Raw genomic sequence first — 19,361 nt, forward strand, 5'->3', positions numbered from 1 at the left:
GACTATAGTAAATAATATTGTATTGCATATTTGAAAGCTGCTAAAAGAGTAAAAAAATAAATTTGCAGCCATGTATGGTAATGGACATTAACTAGACTTACTGTGGTGACCCTTTTGCAATATATACAAATATAAAATCATTATGATGTACACCTGTAACTCATGTTGTATGCCCATTATACCTCAATAAAAAAATGAAAAAAAGATATTCTTTAGACATTTAGCAAAACATAAGCATTTATACCAATTAGGTAGAATAAACAGGGTTATGCTGTTCAATAATTCATCATAAAGAGATATTTTTCTTATTTTTAATTTAATATGTCCCTGTGAACACTAAATTAATACGATTTTGTTTGACTCAACTAGATCTGCTATGCTTATGATAAATAAATAAGGATGTTTCATGGTATAAATACATTAAGTACTTAACTTTGACTTTCAAAAATTACTTATGAAGCCACTATTTCCATTAATATATTTCCATTTAAATCTAAATTCTATAAAAAGTTTTGTCTTTCATGCCGTCTGTGTTCCATAAAGTTAATAAACAGTTTGCTGTCAAATGTCAGGTCTCAATATCTAGGGACTAGCTTCCCTGTGATTCTTTTATCTATGAAAATTAAAGAAAAGCATATACATGACCACTCCAGACAGGAGAATTCAAAGTCATATAAATAGAGGCTCTTCTTGAAGAAAGAAATAGGGAGGAGGAGAGAGAAGGGAGGGCAAGCAAGCTCATTGAGAACGGAGAACATAGCTGTCTTTATAGCCTTAATACCTCACACCAAGGGTGTACCATGACACCCAGAGTGAATGGTGTTTAACATCCCTCTCTGCTAAACAGAAGTATTTTAAGTAATAGCTCTATATAAATGAGTAATAATTATTATTTGCTTGAGTTCTTTAGGTTTATAACAATTTAAAAAGGAGAATAATTTAAATTTTAAATACATTCAAATTCAACAGTTAGCACGAACTCACATTTGCACTTAACGAACAAAATAATCACACCTCATAATTTACACTATGTCTCAGTGTTGCAAGTTTTAAATAACTCCAAATCAATGTGAACTTACCCTTGAAACATGTGTAGCTGAGTTCATGTGTGTTGAAGACTGACTATACATATACATGTACACATAAATAAACATAATAGAAACACAATGGTAACCACAGCAATTGTTTAGAACTTGGATAAACAAAAGACTTTTCTGGCAGTAGTACTCTGTCACTGATACTGTTTAGAATTGCTAATACATGGTGATAATAGAAAGCAAAGTAACATCTAGTTGGTTTTCTAATAGTTTTTAATTCTTAGCACAAAATGCATTCTCTTATTCCTTTTATGCAGAATCTACTTCAGATATGCCACTAACATCCTGCTTGTCAGGTACTTATTAAGATCATATTTAATAATTCATGAATAGCTAAAAATGCAAAATAAAATTGACAAAAGTCTTTAGAAAAATATAGATAAAAGTATAGATAAATGCCCAATAAACTGAGTCTTCTCTGAAATTTCTTTGTTGGGAAAATGAGGACAGACCTACAAGGTTTAATACTCTCTAAAATTACAGGTGGATTCACACATGCAGAAATTGGTTCAGGAAACATTCTAGATGCTGGACAGACGAGGGAAAGAACAGCTGGTGAAACAATTCAGAACATGTATGGAGAACCAGGACAAATTTGGTTTAGACTAAGACTGGGATAAATTGAAATAGAGGAAAATGTTACGAAAGTAAACTGGGGTAAGATCAAGGAAGGGCTTGATACCAGGCCAAAGTGTCTGCATGTAATTTAGTACACAAGAATTACTAAAAGATTCAGTAATTAGCAAAGAAGTGAAGAAAATGAATATATATTTTATATAATAACGCTTTAGAAACAAACATGTCTGTAACTGCTCTTAAATTTATATTTTGTATATGGTGCCGCTATTATTTACCATTGCTCAATAATAAAAATAATATTTCAGCTAGCTATTAAATGATTTCCTATGTCTGCAAATGCAAAGGCAGACTTTTCTACACATGAATTTTGTTTTTTGTTTTTGGTTTTTTTTTTTCGGTACGCAGGCCTCTCACTGTTGTGGCCTCTCCCGTTGCAGAGCACAGGCTCCGGATGCACAGGCTCAGCGGCCATGGCTCACGGGCCCAGCTGCTCCGCGGCATGTGGGATCTTCCCGGACCGGGGCACGAACCCGCGTCCCCTGCATCGGCAGGTGGACTCTCAACCACTGCGCCACCAGGGAAACCCTAGACATGATTTTTATTTCTACTGCTAATATCCTCAGATCAGTTAATAAATATAAATCCAGATGTTAATACTGATGCTTCCTCCTAATGTAATAATGAATTCTATGTTAATGTACAGAAAGATCCCAGTGACAAAATGTGTTATCTGGCATTATTCAGAAAGAAAGAGATTTTTAAATAAATTTAAAAATAGAAGATAACTTATCTCCTCATCTTTCTCCTGACCCTTGATTTATATCTTTTTAAATTATCACACCTAGCCTCTGTATGTTTTTATTTTAGCAGAGCCCTAGTTGTACTAAGCAGAACTCTAAAGCCTATTTTAAGGCATCTTCTTACATATTTATAGTATTTATAAAATTTTCATCGCTTATATTTGTATATTTTGATTCAGTAATAAATACTACAAAATAGTGTTGATTCAACATGCATAAAGAAGTATATCAACTATCATGAATATAATACCAGGGACCATGTTTGGTTTACTGCTTTACCCCAGCACAGAGCAGTTATTCAAATTACTTTGCTAAGTGAATAAACAGATAATATCAAATATTTGCTCCCTAACATCCCTTTAACGATTGTACATATTACTACTTCATCATAAAAACGAGCAATCACATTCTCTTTTCAACACATTATTAGATAAAAGTGACAAGAAATGGCTCATTTTCAAACACCATCCCTCTTTCTATTTGCAATTATCACCATATTTAAGACAAACCATGAAAAAACTCTATTCTATTAGCTCCAAATTTGCCAAAAAGAGGTTTATACTGTACCTGCATATTTTTTTCAACCTGACAAACGGAAAATTGCAATCCTTTGAACAAAAGAATCTTTAAATGCTCTCACCTACCCATCTAGCTGCTGTGCGTGGCCTCTCAAGGAATAAAAAGATAAAAAACAAGCACAAAAATCCAGGTCAAAGATGAAAGCCACCTGCTGTCAACGGGAAAACAAGTATAGTTTCTGGGATAATAGCTCTCAGGAATGGATTATAAGCATTTAATGACTGGATAGTAACTCTTACAGACATCCAGAAGCATGACCTGGGATGGCAAAGTTCAATTCACAAGGAGTTGTATTTCTCCTGCAGGGAAGTGTCAGTTGACTGACTTTGTGGACCAGCTCCCAGTCCCTGGATTTGTTTGCAAATCCACAAAATCCCCCCCTGAGAACTTTAAGCCCAGAAGAGGGCTGAAAGGGAAGTAACCACTTTTGTACTCAACTCTCACCTCCTTGCTTATTTTTGTGAAATTCTAAAGAACACAACTGTCTAACACTATAGATTTATTATTGAGATGTCAAAATCAGCAGCTTTTAGTCACTGGTCACTTCTGTGTGTCTCCACTCTATTTATCACAGCTTCTTTGTGGTCAGATTGCCAAAAGCCTCACCATCCTCTACACAAAGATGCAGATGAAAGTAGCAAAGAAATTAAATGTAAACAAGCCCGACCACGTGTGCAATCTGGGTGGTGAGTGCAGAGGTTGCCTGTTTCCCCATTCTTTATAGCTTTTTATATGTTTGCAATATTTCTTAATTTTTAAGTGATTAATGAAAACAGAAAATTTTAAAAATGAAAGACAAACACAAGTTACAATCTCTGTGCAGCTTTAAAGCATAGTTAACTCTGAATCATTGGATTGGGTGATGGCTGCATATTATGAAATACTGTGATCTTCTAATCCTGCTATCTCCTAATGGGGCGATCAGTCAGGAGGCAGGTTAATGGTGACTCCATTTTCCTTCTACTGTCATAGCAAACTCAAGTCCTTATAAATCTTACACAGACATGTAGAGTAGCTACAAGCTGTAACACGTGAACTTTTATTGAGTGTATCTTTTGACCTTCGGGTCACTATGCTGGGTTCATCTGTTAAATGTGATTTTATCTCTATATACCATCCTCTCCAAGGATCTCTCAGCACTTTATAAATGTTGTCATTTTCACCTTTATATTGAGAAACAGAAGCTCTTGGAAAGTGTAATAATTGACATTTAGCTCCTCTGCTCTTAAATCATGAACATTTTATAAATCAATGAAACCTCTAAGACATCTGTGAACACGGTATATTCTATTAAAACAGAGATGTGCGTTCAGAAATTTGTAGCCATATTAATTAGTTTAAGTTGAAGGACACCAGGCTTTTCAAATAAATAAGTACACCTTAAGCACTTAAAAAAAGAAAAAAGGTTTGATGGTGAAGTCAGAGGTTACAAATTCTCTTTTGCTTAAAATTTAGTTATTTTGCCTAATGGAGCTCTTCTGCATCTTTGTGCAGACAAGAGAAGGGAATTCCCTGAAGCACTTTAGAAACCATAATCTGTGCAAGTTTGTGCACCCCTCTCCCACATTCTACCCATCAATAACATTTAATCTCAGAGATTTTATCTTGAACTAACACTACCCACTTTCTTGTGAAGTGTGATCCAAATACCACAATAAAAAACATTTGTTTTTCCATAACTGAAGCTATCACATGAGACAAACACACAGGCTTTCTACTGATCTTTTTTACAAATTAAAAAAAGATTAGGGCAATTAAATACTTTTCTGTCTTTGATTTAATGCCTGTTGTATTTCTATACATCATTCGTACTCTTTATCTGATTTGTTATTTAGAATAACTGCTGTACCTTGCAGGTTTTAAATAATCTTGTGTTGAGATATATCTTCAAATCACCTAAAGACCCGTTTGCACCAGGAAATTCTGAAGTAAGATCACAGCAACTGACATTTCAGAGCAATTGTTCAATGTAATTCTCTCTGGGCTGCCTCAATTTTCTCTGAGTTATTTCTAGGGACAGAATTTAGAAACTCTGTAAACTTAATACAGATGGTCTATATGGGCTGTATAAGTCAATAATAACGATAAGGATAATCCAAATGCAGGATGGCCTATTTAGAAGTTTGAAACTATTATCATCATGTGGTAGAAACAAAAAGTCAAACCCAGAATAAGATTCCCAGGAGGCTCATTAGGAGGACATGTATATATATTAAAATAAAAGTCATATATATATATATATATATATATATATAAATACACTGTTAGAGGAAGAGCTTAAGTGAGGATATTTTAATACATTAAATGAACTCATGAAAGATAGTGAAGTTAAACCCACTGAATCAAATGAGAGAACTATGTTGTACTTTCTTTTTCAGCCTATGAATCTTCTTCAGCAATACGTCATAACAATATTTCATTTAATTCTTTCATTGAGATGCAAAAAAGTTATGATCACTAAAAATAAAAACATAAAAGGAAAATAATAAAGAGTCTTCTACTTATCTATTAATAATCTTGAAATACCTTAGCAGTAGAAGAAACAAAACTAGGCAAACTCAAACATCTCAAAGGGGAGAAGAAAAAACAAACAAAAAACTTGTACGGCAGGTATTGCACACAGTGGTTTTTAAGGGATAACTTCTGAATAGACTTTCAAGGCAAAAAAATTTTTTTCTTAAAAAGAACTCTAGTGTTTAGACATGACTGTTTTTGATTTGCCACTGGAGAATCGAAATGGAGAACATGTTTTTCTAACTACTTCAAAAACTTGTAAAGATTATTAGAAATGCAGGACTTGGGTAATACACTGTGCTAAAGAATTCAGTGTCTAAGATTTAACAGATTAAATTTAGGCAAATCTAGGCATATTCAGCGGTCTTTTTCAGGTAGGATCAGAGTTCATTAAATTAAAAAAAAAAGTGTTAAAAGCTACGGCCAACAGTATTAATCCTTGCCTAGGAATTTCTGACAGGAAAACAGATGGAAGTGAAGCAAAAGCACATCTGTAACTTGTGGGCTCTAAATCTCTCATTTAGGTTGTAAGCAACAAGCTGAAAGTAAGCAAAAAAAAACCACAACTCGGGGGAAATCAATAAATACGGAAAGTGTCATCAGCCTAAAAACACAAATCTTCAAAGGCAGTAATTGTCCAAATAGGATCATATATCAAAATAGACAGTGCAAGTAGAATCACAGCAAAGGGCTATTAATTAGACCCCCAGGCAAGTTACGTGAAAGGTTCAACCAAACTGAATTCCTGGCGTGGACAAAAGGAAATACTGCAGAACAAAAAGGGAACTGGCATAACCTGCAGCTGTAATCCGGAGTGGGCTAGCATAAGTAACCTAATGGACAATGCTTCCAGAAATGAACAGAATCCCAAAATAATGCAAAACAAACTTGAGGCAGAAAGCTGCAAGCAAGCCCCACTGAAGTGACTGGTATTTATACACATTAACTTACAGGGTGGGTTTTGAAAGGAAATACACACAGACACACACACACATGGTAATAAACATCACACAATCATAAATAATAGTATCAGAAAGGACTAACTTGCAAAATAAATAGACACAAATCTTTTCAGAGGGTTTATTTCATGCTGTTTCACCTACCCTTTCAGACAGCATTTATTACCTCTCCACGAAGACCTGTGCAATTTACCATCTATGAGAGCAGTCCAGGGTGTACGGTGCACCATTCAGTGCTTGAAAATATTGACTGTTCAAATCAAAGAATTATAGAGCCTGGCAAAGACTTTAGAAAGCATTCTAGGCTAAGCACCTTATTTTAAAAATGAGAAAACTGAAGAAGTTGTTTGATGGGAAAGTAGTGACACTACTAAAAAATAATTCATTAGTAAATGTGTTCTCCCATTTGTAATGATAAACACACTGAGTTTGAAAGAGATTCTTTGGATGAAGGTACTTATTATCCTGAGGCTGTCAATTATCTTCTAGGTCAGTTTCTTTACTATTTAGTGAATCTCTCTGTTCCTATCTCTTGTCCAAAATTTGCATTGTTCAAATTGTTCACATAATTTTCACCAGAGATGTCTCCAAATTCTTCTGACTGTATCCAAAAATAAGTTCTATCCTCAAAGTACAAATATTGCTAAAAGTGAGAGCAAAGTAATAATAATAATTTTAACCTTTAAAACTGATGAAATACCATCTCTTCTCAGTAAACTTTGGTAACTAACCTGCCTCTCACCACCCCCCAGCTCCCAAAATATACACATACTACCACTCTTTCACTCCTAAGCAGTTAATTGAGCTGACTCCAAAAGTGTGTATGTATGACGTGTATATGTGTGTACATGATTTTTGACATGTAACTTAGGGTGGTATGATCATGTACTCACATTATTCACATGTCGATCTCTTAGATGGTTAACTGCTTGAAAACAGAAATGTAAGTAGCCCTTGTTTTCCAGTACTTTCCTCTGTATCTGTCAAGATCCAAATTCATATGATCTCATTTAAGCCTTTCATTTGCCTGGTAAAATAGTCATAGAAGAGATGGGTGTCCTCATTTTCTAGGTTAAGAAAGTGAGCTAGAAAAAAGTAAAGCAGATACATGTCTCTTTTTGAATTATGGTTTTCTCAGGGTATATGCCCAATAGTGGGATTGCTGGGTCATATGGTAGTTCTATTTTTAGTTTTTAAGGAACCTCCATACTGTTCTCCATAGTGGCTGTATCAATTTACATTCCCACCAGCAGTGCAAGAGGATTCCCTTTTCTCCACACCCTCTCCAGCATTTATTGTTTGTAGACTTTTTGATGATGGCCTTTCTGACCGGTGTGCGGTGATACCTCATTGTAGTTTTGATTTGCATTTCACTAATGATTAGTGATGTTGAGCATTCTTTCATGTGTTTGTTGGCAGTCTGTATATCTTCTTTGGAGAAATGTCTATTTAGGACTTCTCCCCATTTTTGGATTGGGTTGTTTGTTTTTTTGATATTGAGCTGTATGAGCTGCTTGTAGATTTTGGAGATTAATCCTAGTCATGTACTGCAATGTTCATTGTAGCTCTATTTACAATAGCCAGGACATGGAAGCAACCTAAGTGTCCACTGACAGATGAATGGATAAAGAAGATGTGGCACATATATACAATGGAATATTACTCAGCCATAAAAAGAAACAAAATTGAGTTATTTGTAGTGAGGTGGATGGACCTAAAGTCTGTCATACAGAATGAAGTAAGTCAGAAAGAGAGAAACAAATACTGTATGCTAGCACATATATATGGAATCTAAAAAAAAAAAAAAAAAAAGATTATGAAGAGCCTAGGGGCAAGACGGGAATAAAGACGGAGACCTACTAGAGAATGGACTTGAGGATATGGGGAGGGGGAAAGGTAAGCTGGGACAAAGTGAGAGAGTGGCATGGACATATATACACTACCAAATGTAAAATAGATAGCTAGGGGGAAGCAGCCGCATAGCATAGGGAGATCAGCTCGGTATTTGTGACCACCTAGAGGGGTGGGATAGGGAAGGTGGGAGGGAGGGAGACGCAAGAGGGAGGAGATATGGGGATATATGTATATGTATAGCTGATTCACTTTGTTATAAAGCAGAAACTAACACACCATTGTAAAGCAATTATACTCCAATAAAGATGTTAAAAAAAAAAAAGTAAAGCAGAGATGTAAGTCTAGATTTGACTTCAAGTTAACATTCATATCATTTGGGCAAAAGTTATTATTATATCCTTACTGCCAAAACTAATATGTGACTTTTAGTCATAATCTTACCTGACTTCCTTTTGGTGTGTGACATTACTGATAACTGCCTTCTTCTTGAAACCGTTTTTATCCCTGACTTGTGACAGTACTCTCGTCCAGTTCTCTACCTGCTATCAAACTATTTCTTCTCAATTGCCTTTGCGGACATTTTCCTCTGCTTTTTCTTAAATGTCATTGTCCCTCAGGATCCTGTCCTTGCTGTTTGATCTTGTACTACAAATCTTCCTGGGCAATTTCAGACATTTCCATGACTTCAAGAACTACCAATACACTGGTGATTTCTACATTCCTGAGTCTAGACCCTATAGAGTCTCAGGTTTATATTTTTAACTGGTTATTATGACAGCATAACCCAGAACTACATCAAGTTCAATATGTTCAAATATAAAATCTATACCCATAAACTTTTTCTGGTGTTTCTTAAATATCAGAATGTATCTCTTTGTGCATTTTCCTAATTTCTGCCATATCTTCTGGAAAGCACAGTTACTAACAGTATAGGAGTCTTTTGTCTACAGGGATAGTATCAAGGTCTTTGGAATAGGAGTGAGGGAGAATTAAAATGCATGGAGAATCTAATAGGACAGGAAGTTGTTGCAGCCTTTTATGTACATCGTGGAATCAATACCTGCAGTTATTAATCAGTCCTAATTATGAACAGGAGAGATAATACTTCTGAAGACTTCTGTTGAACTTTCGTGCATGTTTTAAAAGGAAACAGTCACTATCCTGCTAATTTTCCATTTGTTTGTTTTGCTCCAGTCACAGTAAACCTCTTTTTATTCCTTAAGTGCTTTTTCCCACCTCTGAGATTTCACATGTGCTTTTCCTTCTGCCTGGAATATTCTTCCCCATCCCTGTCACTTTGCCCTGCAATTTCCTCATCATTTTTATCATCTGATTCAAAAGTCACTTTCTCAGAGAGACCTTCCATATACAATCTAAAGCCCACCTATTCTTCCTAATTGACCCTGTGATTTTTCCATTATAGCAGTTATCACACCTTCCACTTATATGTTAATCTGTGTGCTTTCTTGTTTAATGCATATATAATGCACTAGGTTGTAAACTCAGTAAGGACAAGTATGATGTCTTTTTTTAAAAAAACTTCTATAAGACTACTGCTTAGCAATGCCATGTACAGGGTTAGTTACCAATAGATGTGTTAAGTAAATGAATGTTTTGATAGTCTATATTTATAATGTAGCCACTAGCCACACGAGGCTATTTAAATTACAATTAATTAAAGTTAAATAACATCAAAAATTCAGTTCCATAGTCATACTAGTCAACACTAACATGTCAACATGGCTACTATGCTGTAGAGAACAGATACAGAACATTCCCATCATTGCAGAAAATTCTATATTAGACAGCACTTGTCTACACTGGGCAATTAATAAAAGAGTGGTAATAAATTAAGGACCTTTTAGAAATTGACACATACATTCTATCTTAGAAATATCTCTTGAACTTATATGTATCTCTTCATTCCTACTTTCTTTAGGGAACTACCTAAAAGGTCTCCCAGTCACGCATATTTCTCAGTCCAGATATATTCTTGAAATAATTAATTGCTGAACACTTATCAAGTCATTTCTCTTCCTAAAAACATTTATAATTTCTCATTGTCTACACAACAGAGCTGAAACTCCTTACCATGAAAATAATACTGCTTATCTTCCAATTTACCAGAATTTATGGAATAACATTGCTCCCCACTACCCCTCGAGTTCCAATGACAACAAGATTTCACTGTCCTTTAAACAAAATATACTCTGTCATAATGCTGCCTGAAATGCCTATCCTCCTTTCCTGTCCTTGGTGTAGTCCCCCTACCCCTGTAGGACTCAATTTTTGAACTTCACTGAATGCACAGAGTTCTCAGTCTGACCTCGATCACATTATATTGTGATTATCTGTTTATGTCTCTATTACCCTCACTGCACTCTAAGGTTTTAAAGAAAAGGGACAGTGGTTTACTTACCTCCCAGTGTCTAGTCTTACTGCACTTTGCACAGAACTTATATTTTCTTGTTGAAATAATGAAATGATAAAATAATGAAGGAATGGGTTACAAAATTGAAGAGATTCACCCTTATCCTGTAAACAATTCTTTGTTCATTTTGTGTAATTTTTGCTTATTTCCAAAAGCTCCTCCCCACCAATCACTATATCTTACTGACTAACAGTAATGTCTTTGACAGGTCAATAAAACAACTTTTACTTTAGTTTAGTAGCTGAAGACATAGGGAGCTCTTAAACTGTCAACAGTTTTTCATTGGCCTGAAGGTTATCAGGTAAAAATGAAAACAAACAATAATAACAAGAACAACAAAACCTTAATATTTCCAAATAAATAGGTACTGTGGAAATATCATGGTGGGACAAATAGTATAAAGGACTCTCATGTTACTGACAAGCTCTGTAAATTCAGAACAGTGTACACAGTTACTCTTAACTCTCTCTAGCATGCTCTCTTCCTTCTTAGCTTTGTTTATATCTATTGAACTTAATTTTGTTTCACAGCATAGACGTACATTACATTACTACCTGTTGAAAACAGAAAAACAATATTATAATAACCTCATGGGATAAAAAAAAAATGAAACAGAGAGGCATAAATATGTTCCCCCAAATGTCACAAGAACATTTTTTATGTGAAAATAATGTATAACAGCAACAACGATGCTGAAAAGCTATTTTTTAATTTAAGCTTGTTATTGTTTTGCAGGACATTCTTTTTTAAAAGACTTCAAGCCATTTTCAATCTTGACAGTGAAATCTCCACTTATGAGTGCTCACTTTTTACCGCACTTTAATCCTAAATTAATAAATAAATTTAGTAACTTGGGCAGGGTGGGAGGCAATTAAGAAATTACAAAGATGCATTTAGAACCAAATATTGTAAACACTGACCAGTGGATCATATCGTAGTGGGAAATGCTGAAGAGGGTGTTAATTGAAGACAGGGATTGAGTAAAGAGATACATCAATTTAAGAAGAACCTCTATTATCTCTCTTTTTTTTTAAGGAAATTCATCCATCACAAGTCCTTATTTGATATCACAATTTGTTAGCTTTTTATCCAAACACAATAGCATGACAAAATCTTGCTGGGTGGCCTCAGAGTTTTTTTGTGGTGGGAAGACTTATATACTACAATCCTCTCTGTCTTTTCAGTTCTATAGGAGTTTGTTCATAAATAAAATATCCCATGGCTGATACTTAAAGTCTAGATTATATTTTTATGATACAAATTTATAAATGGGGCAGCTAAATTTTTCTTTAATATGTTTCTCCACCTCTAAAATTAACTCTCAGTATATTTAGTGTGAGTGTAAAAACATTACTTTGTTATAAATGAATTTCTATCAAATGGATTTGACCTATCAAGAAATAAGTACTGAACTGCTTCACAAAACCCACACTTGTTATACATGTGCTCATCACAGAGTGACTCTTAAAATACATTTAATTGATTGTAAATCTCTTATGACATACTTAACGTGATTCATTTATACAAATGATGTCCATCCACAGCACAGCTTTCCGGCTGGGGTACTGTTGTTCTAAGGCATGCTTCAGTACACTCACACGCTATGACTACTCCAAGCAATGGCCATTCATCTCTCGGCAAGAGGCTTCAAGAGAAATGACTGTGAATTCTTAGACTCTGAAAGAATGAGGATGCTTTTTAGAGAATCTGTCCCCTGGGGGTGAAGGGATCAGTGGGGGACGGCATTACTGGCTAGGACACTAGGTAAAGAATGATCTGCGCTCACAAGTTTGGTCTCATTCAAAAGCCATGTTATCATTAGCACTCTTAAGCGCATGACGGTTTATATTTCTGTCCCTGGAAGTGTTCAAAAGCCTGAGGGCACAGACTGAGAAAAAAAAGTGATAGGTTCAGATGGAAGAAAATGAAAAGTTTGTACAAGACCAAAGAAAGCTTCCCGCTGAGAGTATTTATTAAGTTAACAGCTCTTCCTCTTAATAACTGAGTTAATGCTGAAGGTGTCTGGCCATTTAAGAGAAGTGATTTCAGTGACGATAAATCCAACTAACAAAAGAATATACTGAAAAGTATGATTCCAGTAGTATTTTTATTCTATAAAGCTTGTATTCACTCAAATGAGAACTTTGATAGCACAAAATGGAAGTGTTTCATAGAGTTGCTGTTTTCCTGTAATTTACACAAAATGGCAATATTAAAAAGCAAATTTCAGTGTTCTTCAAGATAAATGTTTTGCCTTTTGGATTGTTTTCTTTCCTTCCTATCCCATTTTTCTCTCAGAACCTAATCTAGGTTAATGCTCTAGAAAGTATTTTAATAATAAGACTATATAACTGCATTTTCAACTTATTTGATTCACGTAAAGATACCTAATTTTACATGTGATGTGTTTTGATAAAAATATGGGATATGATTTTGTTAGTGTTAAGGAACTCTAGTGAGTATGCTAAGTTACTTTCAACTTCAAAATAAAATTATTTAATGTACAAAATATTTTAACTTCCATGGATCAGGACAATGCAGGGATCTTACTGGGAACAGTAATAACTGGCAAAGGGATAGCCCACCAATAAAAGGAGCACGCTGCCCAAGAGATCTAACTCAAACCTGGGGAATAGCTCAGGGACTGGAAAAAATAATGTGTAATATTGGAAAATTTTGCATCCTTCTTTTTTCTTTTTACTTTTGGATCTCAAAAATTATACATGTAAGATAATATGAATGTATTCTACCATTTATGAATAATGGAATTAACTTCAACATTACATGGTTAATTATTCATACACATACACATATGCCTTAAGTGGAATAAATATATCTTGCCTTACAAACTCTTCCAACTCGAGAAAGGATGGTCTTATCAGAAGTACTCCCTTCTTGAGATGATTCACGAAAGAAGAAATATATTTTATCATCATCTGGATTGTAGGTGTCTGGGATGGGGAAAGTTCCAATAAATTTTGCTCCTGTTTGGAAGAAAAGAAGCTATACATTAAAATACTGAAATAATTCAGCCACAATAGTACTGGTGTCTTTTGTATGTAAAACAATTAGCAGCAGAATTAGAAATAAACACATGAATGAAATGTGGGAAATGAGACATATACACAAGTAAACATGACACAAAGCAGGAACATGTATTAGCCCAAAGAGGTCCTGAACAAGTTCTTTAGGACTCTGGACATCAGGTGAGAACACAACTGATGAGATTCACAATTGTTTCAATTCAACTAAATTACATAGAAAAGTCCTTCTTTCAAACCTGGAGATTCTATGATTTTATATTTTCCTTTTTTATGATTGCAGTCACTGCTTCTAAACCAAAATGTCCATTATGAAGAGCTTAGGAAAAACTATAAACATATCCCAAATTTTGATATATTATGATGTTATTTGTTGCACTTTGTGTAACTGCCAAAAAAAATTGAAAGAACCAGTAGTGCTTGGGTCAAGTCCAGTGTTGGCTCTGAAGACACTCTTTCCAACTTGATATCCTGTTTCTGCCGCTTACTGGAAAAGTGACTTTGGGCAAATTGTTTATCTTCTCTATGCCTCAATTTTCTCATACCTAATATGAGGCTACCAATATCATCTACCTAGTAGGGTAACTGATATGATAATCAAGTGAATTGATATATGTAATGCGCTTACTATCTGGTAGTGCGTGACACATAATAAGGGTTTAATAAATGTTATTCATTATTAAAAGGATGTCTGGGATGATAATAATTATCATTAGGACCACAAACAAGAGAATGATGGAAAATTGAGCACATCCATACAATTGTTACAATAACATGTAGTTATTAAAAATGAAGTAGTTCTAAATGTACTGTCATGGGAAGATGTCCACGATACAAATCAAATGAAAAAATAATGGCAATACAATTAACTCCTTTGCACTGCATCAATGACAAGTCAATTTGGGTTACTAATGCCTTGTTTAAAAAGTACTGGACCTTTTAAGTCTTGGTTTTATATAACTGGGAGTTAATCAGGTAACAGATTTGTAATTGGGAGATACTAGTTCAGAAACAATCATTTTGATTAAAGCAAAGAAGACAAAGAGTGGTTATCGAGGAATGGAGGACTTCAATTAAGTAGAAAATACAAGATGCCTGAAAGAAAGCAAAGAGCACTCTTTAGGAAGCAGAAGCAGGAAACAAGAGAGGACAAAAAGTTTCCCCCAAAATAAATAAATATAATAAGTAGGAGGTGAAAAAAAATTAACATTGCCTTCTCTAGAGTTTTGACCAAGGCCCCGATTGCCGGATACTCCAGGAGTACTGACAACTATTCCCCTGCAAATGTAGAACAGTTGGTCAGTAGCCCAGTAAACAAGACTTCACAATAGACTCTTCAATAGAGAAAAGTTAATGTTTGATTCCAAGTGATGAGTAGTTCAGTCTTTATCATCCCAGCCTCTCTGGGTCAACCCTGGGTCTCTCATCCAGTCTATTCTCTGCTTAAATGGGAAACCTTAAGAGGAAAAGAGAGGCAGGAAATATGTGTATGATCTTTTTCCTTTTTGTTCTTTATTACTTCCCTGTTATTTCTCTGGAACTTAGAACTCCAGTGGATTTTTATGCCCTCAATAATCTCATTTTGATATGGTCCTAAATTACATAAAAATTAAATTTTAGAAAATCATACAGGATTTAAAAGAATTTCTTTTCTAATTAATCTTAAATTAGCAAGGTCTATTAACAATTCCACTCAAGGCTTTTTGTTTTTATTTTTCCCTCCAGCCCCTCTTTTAAATTGTTTATACCTCACTTAGTTTTGAATCCCTGAGCAAGGTTAAAATTCTTTTGTAGTCACAAATTAACACTTCTAATTTTTGACTTAAATATATCATGTTTTCTTAAAAAAAAAAAACTCTCTGTGGAAATAAAATTTCCTACAAATGTAGCATTAGGATTTTAGCAAATTCATGAAAACAAAGAATATATCTAATTACTACTATATTCAGGGCACTTACAACAAGAAAACCTGCTAGGATAAAGAATACAAAAGTGAGTAAGAATGGACTCTTCGCTTCAAACCAATTACAATCTGGATTAAGAAAATATTAACATATGGCCAAGATATGGCTAAGAAGAAGGCCCAGTCTTGATGTTTCCAATGACTTGAAAGGAGATTGCCAACAATGAGTAGAGAAAGAGACAACTGTGGGTTCCCACCGACACAGATCAGGCATTAATAATAATCTATAGCACGTTTTTTGAATTTACAGATGCCTGAATTCAATGCCATTGACCTGGATGCAAATCTCCAGTGGCACTAGCATGTGAATTTTTAAAATATATAAATAAAAATAAAGAAATAAAACCTTATAGGTGATTCTTACAAGAATCTGAGTTTAAGAGTCACTGCCGTAGATTACCATTTCGTATACGGGAAAAGGACATAGACAAGACTCATTAACGCTAGGTCAGTAGTGCAGATGTGTGTATGGACAGGAGGAGCGAAGACTGATAATAAATACAAATTCTTCATAATTAGAGTGGGATAAAAAAGGGATAAAACTGAAACTATACAGAAATTACAGGAATATGATTGCCTTGTTTTATCTTAACAAATATATGAGCTTAAAATGGGGATGACACAAGTAGAATTTATCACAGCACTTAAATATAACCTAAGTATAAGTTATCCACAGAGCACGATGACCCTTGTAATTTTAGTATCAGAACTACTTCGTGATTAAGTTGAATTTATACTTTTAAAAATAACATAGTGGTACAAAATTTGCAGTCTTCTCTCCCCAGAGAGAAAATAAGATCTCAGTTATTTGAAACAGAAAATCATTACAGGTAAAAAGGATTCCAGTGTGAGGGAGAGAGTTGCTTGTAAAGGTTTTCTCAGACACACCGATAGGAGAAGCAGTTCCGTGAACTGATTGGTGGTCTCTCATTTGCAGAGTTCGACAAGAGAAACATAGCTCTACAACACAGTAGAATGTACTCGGCCTAAAAGTTAAACAATAAATACGGTAATACACAGTCTGTTGTAGAAATACACAGAACAGCCCCACTTTGGCTACGTGAAACATTATCCAGGTGTTGTTGCCAGGTACTGCCATTTGAAATGGTCAAAAGTTAGAGTATGACACCAGTCCCCATTCCAGGAATTTCATTATAATATCAGTGGGGCAAAATAGAATACTTTTCCAAGTTACATTTCTTTTCACTTTCAACTAATACATAACATAGATGTTCTTGTGTTTATTCAGTGACTGTTGGTTTTACTGGACTCTTTTTTAAATGTTGGTTCTTTTTCAAGTACTATAAGGAAATTATTCTGGAGTACTGTAAGAAAATTAAATGGTAGAAGTGTTTAAGCCACATATTTATTATGTGAAGGAATCTAATTATGAAAAAAAAGAGTATCCCATAGTACTCTATTCTGTGATTTAAATAATAAGTAATTTTGTATCCCATAGTACTCTATTCTGTGATTTAAATAATAAGTAACTTTGAGTTAAAAATAAATACTTGTTTCAAGAATAGAGAGTTTTCTTTCTTCCAGACTCAACTGTGGTCCTGTGTCTTAGAACACTGATGTTAGTATTTTATGGTAGAAACTCCTTTTTGACTTGCTGCCAAGTTTGTGTAAAAATAGATATCATTTCATCAGTATATGACATGCACAGTTGAATTAAGTAATTTAAAATCATACCAAGGGACACCTGGGCTTTATTTATAGCACATTTTTCCCCTGTGGCATTTGAAACACACGCCTTAATAGGGATGGAGTTTGAAATCGTGCATTTTCACAAATGAACTTTTAGCATGAAACCAGGAGACACTGCCAAATGAAAATGGCATAAATCCTCATGGCCTGAAATGTACATCACTTTCATTTCTGCTTAAGAACCTCTTTTCACCCAGATGAGCACACCTACACCATGACTTAATACATAGCGAGTTCCTTACTTTCCTTTATTTCTTCTTGTAATATCTTTTTCCTACCACTTTTGAAAAATGTTATCCTTCTCTGTGGAAGAAGAATTTATAGACAACAGTACTCCAAGAGAAACTTCAAATGAAAACTGCCTCCACATGTTAGAAATGAAAATTTGAAACAAAAGTTCTCATCTACTCCAGGAAAGAAAACAAAAACATATGCATCTGAGGCATCATTACTTGTTTTCATTTTCCAAATGGTCATACTTCTTAGTTTTATCCCCAAATTCTCATAAAAGCTCAACTGTGTTTGAGTAACCGCTCTGAGATGTATCTGTATTCCCATTTCCTGCTATGTTCTACGATTAAGCTGATAAAGAAAAGTGTGGAACTATCTAAGTCTTCGTCTAAAACTGCCATCAGACTTCATCTCTGCAATTTTTCTCTCTCCTGGTGAGGTATTTAATAGGTGGGTTAATTTCTCAAAGAAGAAATCAAGATTCATACTTCTATGTCTTTTGGCACTGGATTAGACAAAGTCCCACAGAAAGTCTGACAAGGATCCTAGGACTGGTAACTGAAGAGATTAGCTGATCTCACTGGTTAAATCCAGGCAGGGCAAAGAACAAAATAGGGCATACACACAAGCATCAAAGATTTTAAACTGCCTAAGCGGTTCAGTGATAAAAATGATTCATGTAGAATCATATTTTTTAAAAGGTTAATTATTTAAAACCTGCCATCTTAAGAGTTAAATACTCAATTGCAAATTTAATTTAATTTTTGTATTCCACTCAATCTAAACATATCTGTTTACAAGAGTTTATTACAAACATGTAAAAGTAGGGGTTTTAACTAAAAATCAAAGTACAGAAAGCAAAATTTAACAGAAAAAAATTCTCAAACTGTCTAACCAGAAATAAATAATACAATGATGGAATACTATGTATAGGAGAAATTAATTAGACATTGACCCCATTATTTGAAATATCAAGTATCTGTCAGTTGTTTCAACCTGGCAATAACTGTACAAAATCCAGGAGTGAGCTTCACATCTACATGGTACAGTAAAGAAAATTTACATCTGTTGCGTTATGTGATTGTGGATTGCACTGTGATATGTATTATACTGCGTGATTATGCTATTGTACATAATTAATAAAAAGTACACTTCCAACCAGTGCTGTCCAATAGAAATTTCTGTGAAGATGGAAATGTTTTATATCTGTGCTGTCCAATAGCCTCTAGACTATGTGGCTTTTGAGCACTTGAAATATAATTAGTGTGACTAAGAAACCAAATTTTAAGTTTATTTCATTTTTCTTAATTTAAATTTAAATAGCCACATGTGGCTAGTGTCTACCACAATGGATAGTGCAGCTTTAGAGCAAGTAGGCTGCATCAGCTACTGTGCTGTGTCAGGTCCAGTTTAAGGAAGAAACAGAGCCTTTACCCCCATAACTACCACTAAAATGGCAGTCAAGCTCCCAGATGCAGGAGACATGATATGATACTCTCGTCAGAAGTTTGGTATTGTAATGGAAGGATGGGTCTGGCAGTTAGGAGACCTGAACATGTCCCTTCTTCATACTGAGTCTCAATTTGTGGAATGTAAGGTTGAA

At 34.6% G+C, this 19,361-nt stretch overlaps 1 protein-coding gene across 1 annotated transcript in view; it reads right to left on the reverse strand.

Annotated features, from left to right (window-relative positions):
- Positions 1-19,361, reverse strand: part of SEMA3D (semaphorin 3D) — a 209,660-nt gene that overhangs the window by 46,524 nt on the left and 143,775 nt on the right. Inside the window, exon 10 of the mRNA XM_060020342.1 lies at positions 13,655-13,797. Within this exon, the coding sequence (XP_059876325.1) occupies positions 13,655-13,797 (143 nt within the window). The remainder of the gene's footprint in view (positions 1-13,654; positions 13,798-19,361) is intronic.

This window comes from Delphinus delphis, chromosome 9 (assembly GCF_949987515.2).
Source record: "Delphinus delphis chromosome 9, mDelDel1.2, whole genome shotgun sequence".
Classification (NCBI taxonomy): Eukaryota; Metazoa; Chordata; class Mammalia; order Artiodactyla; family Delphinidae; genus Delphinus; species Delphinus delphis.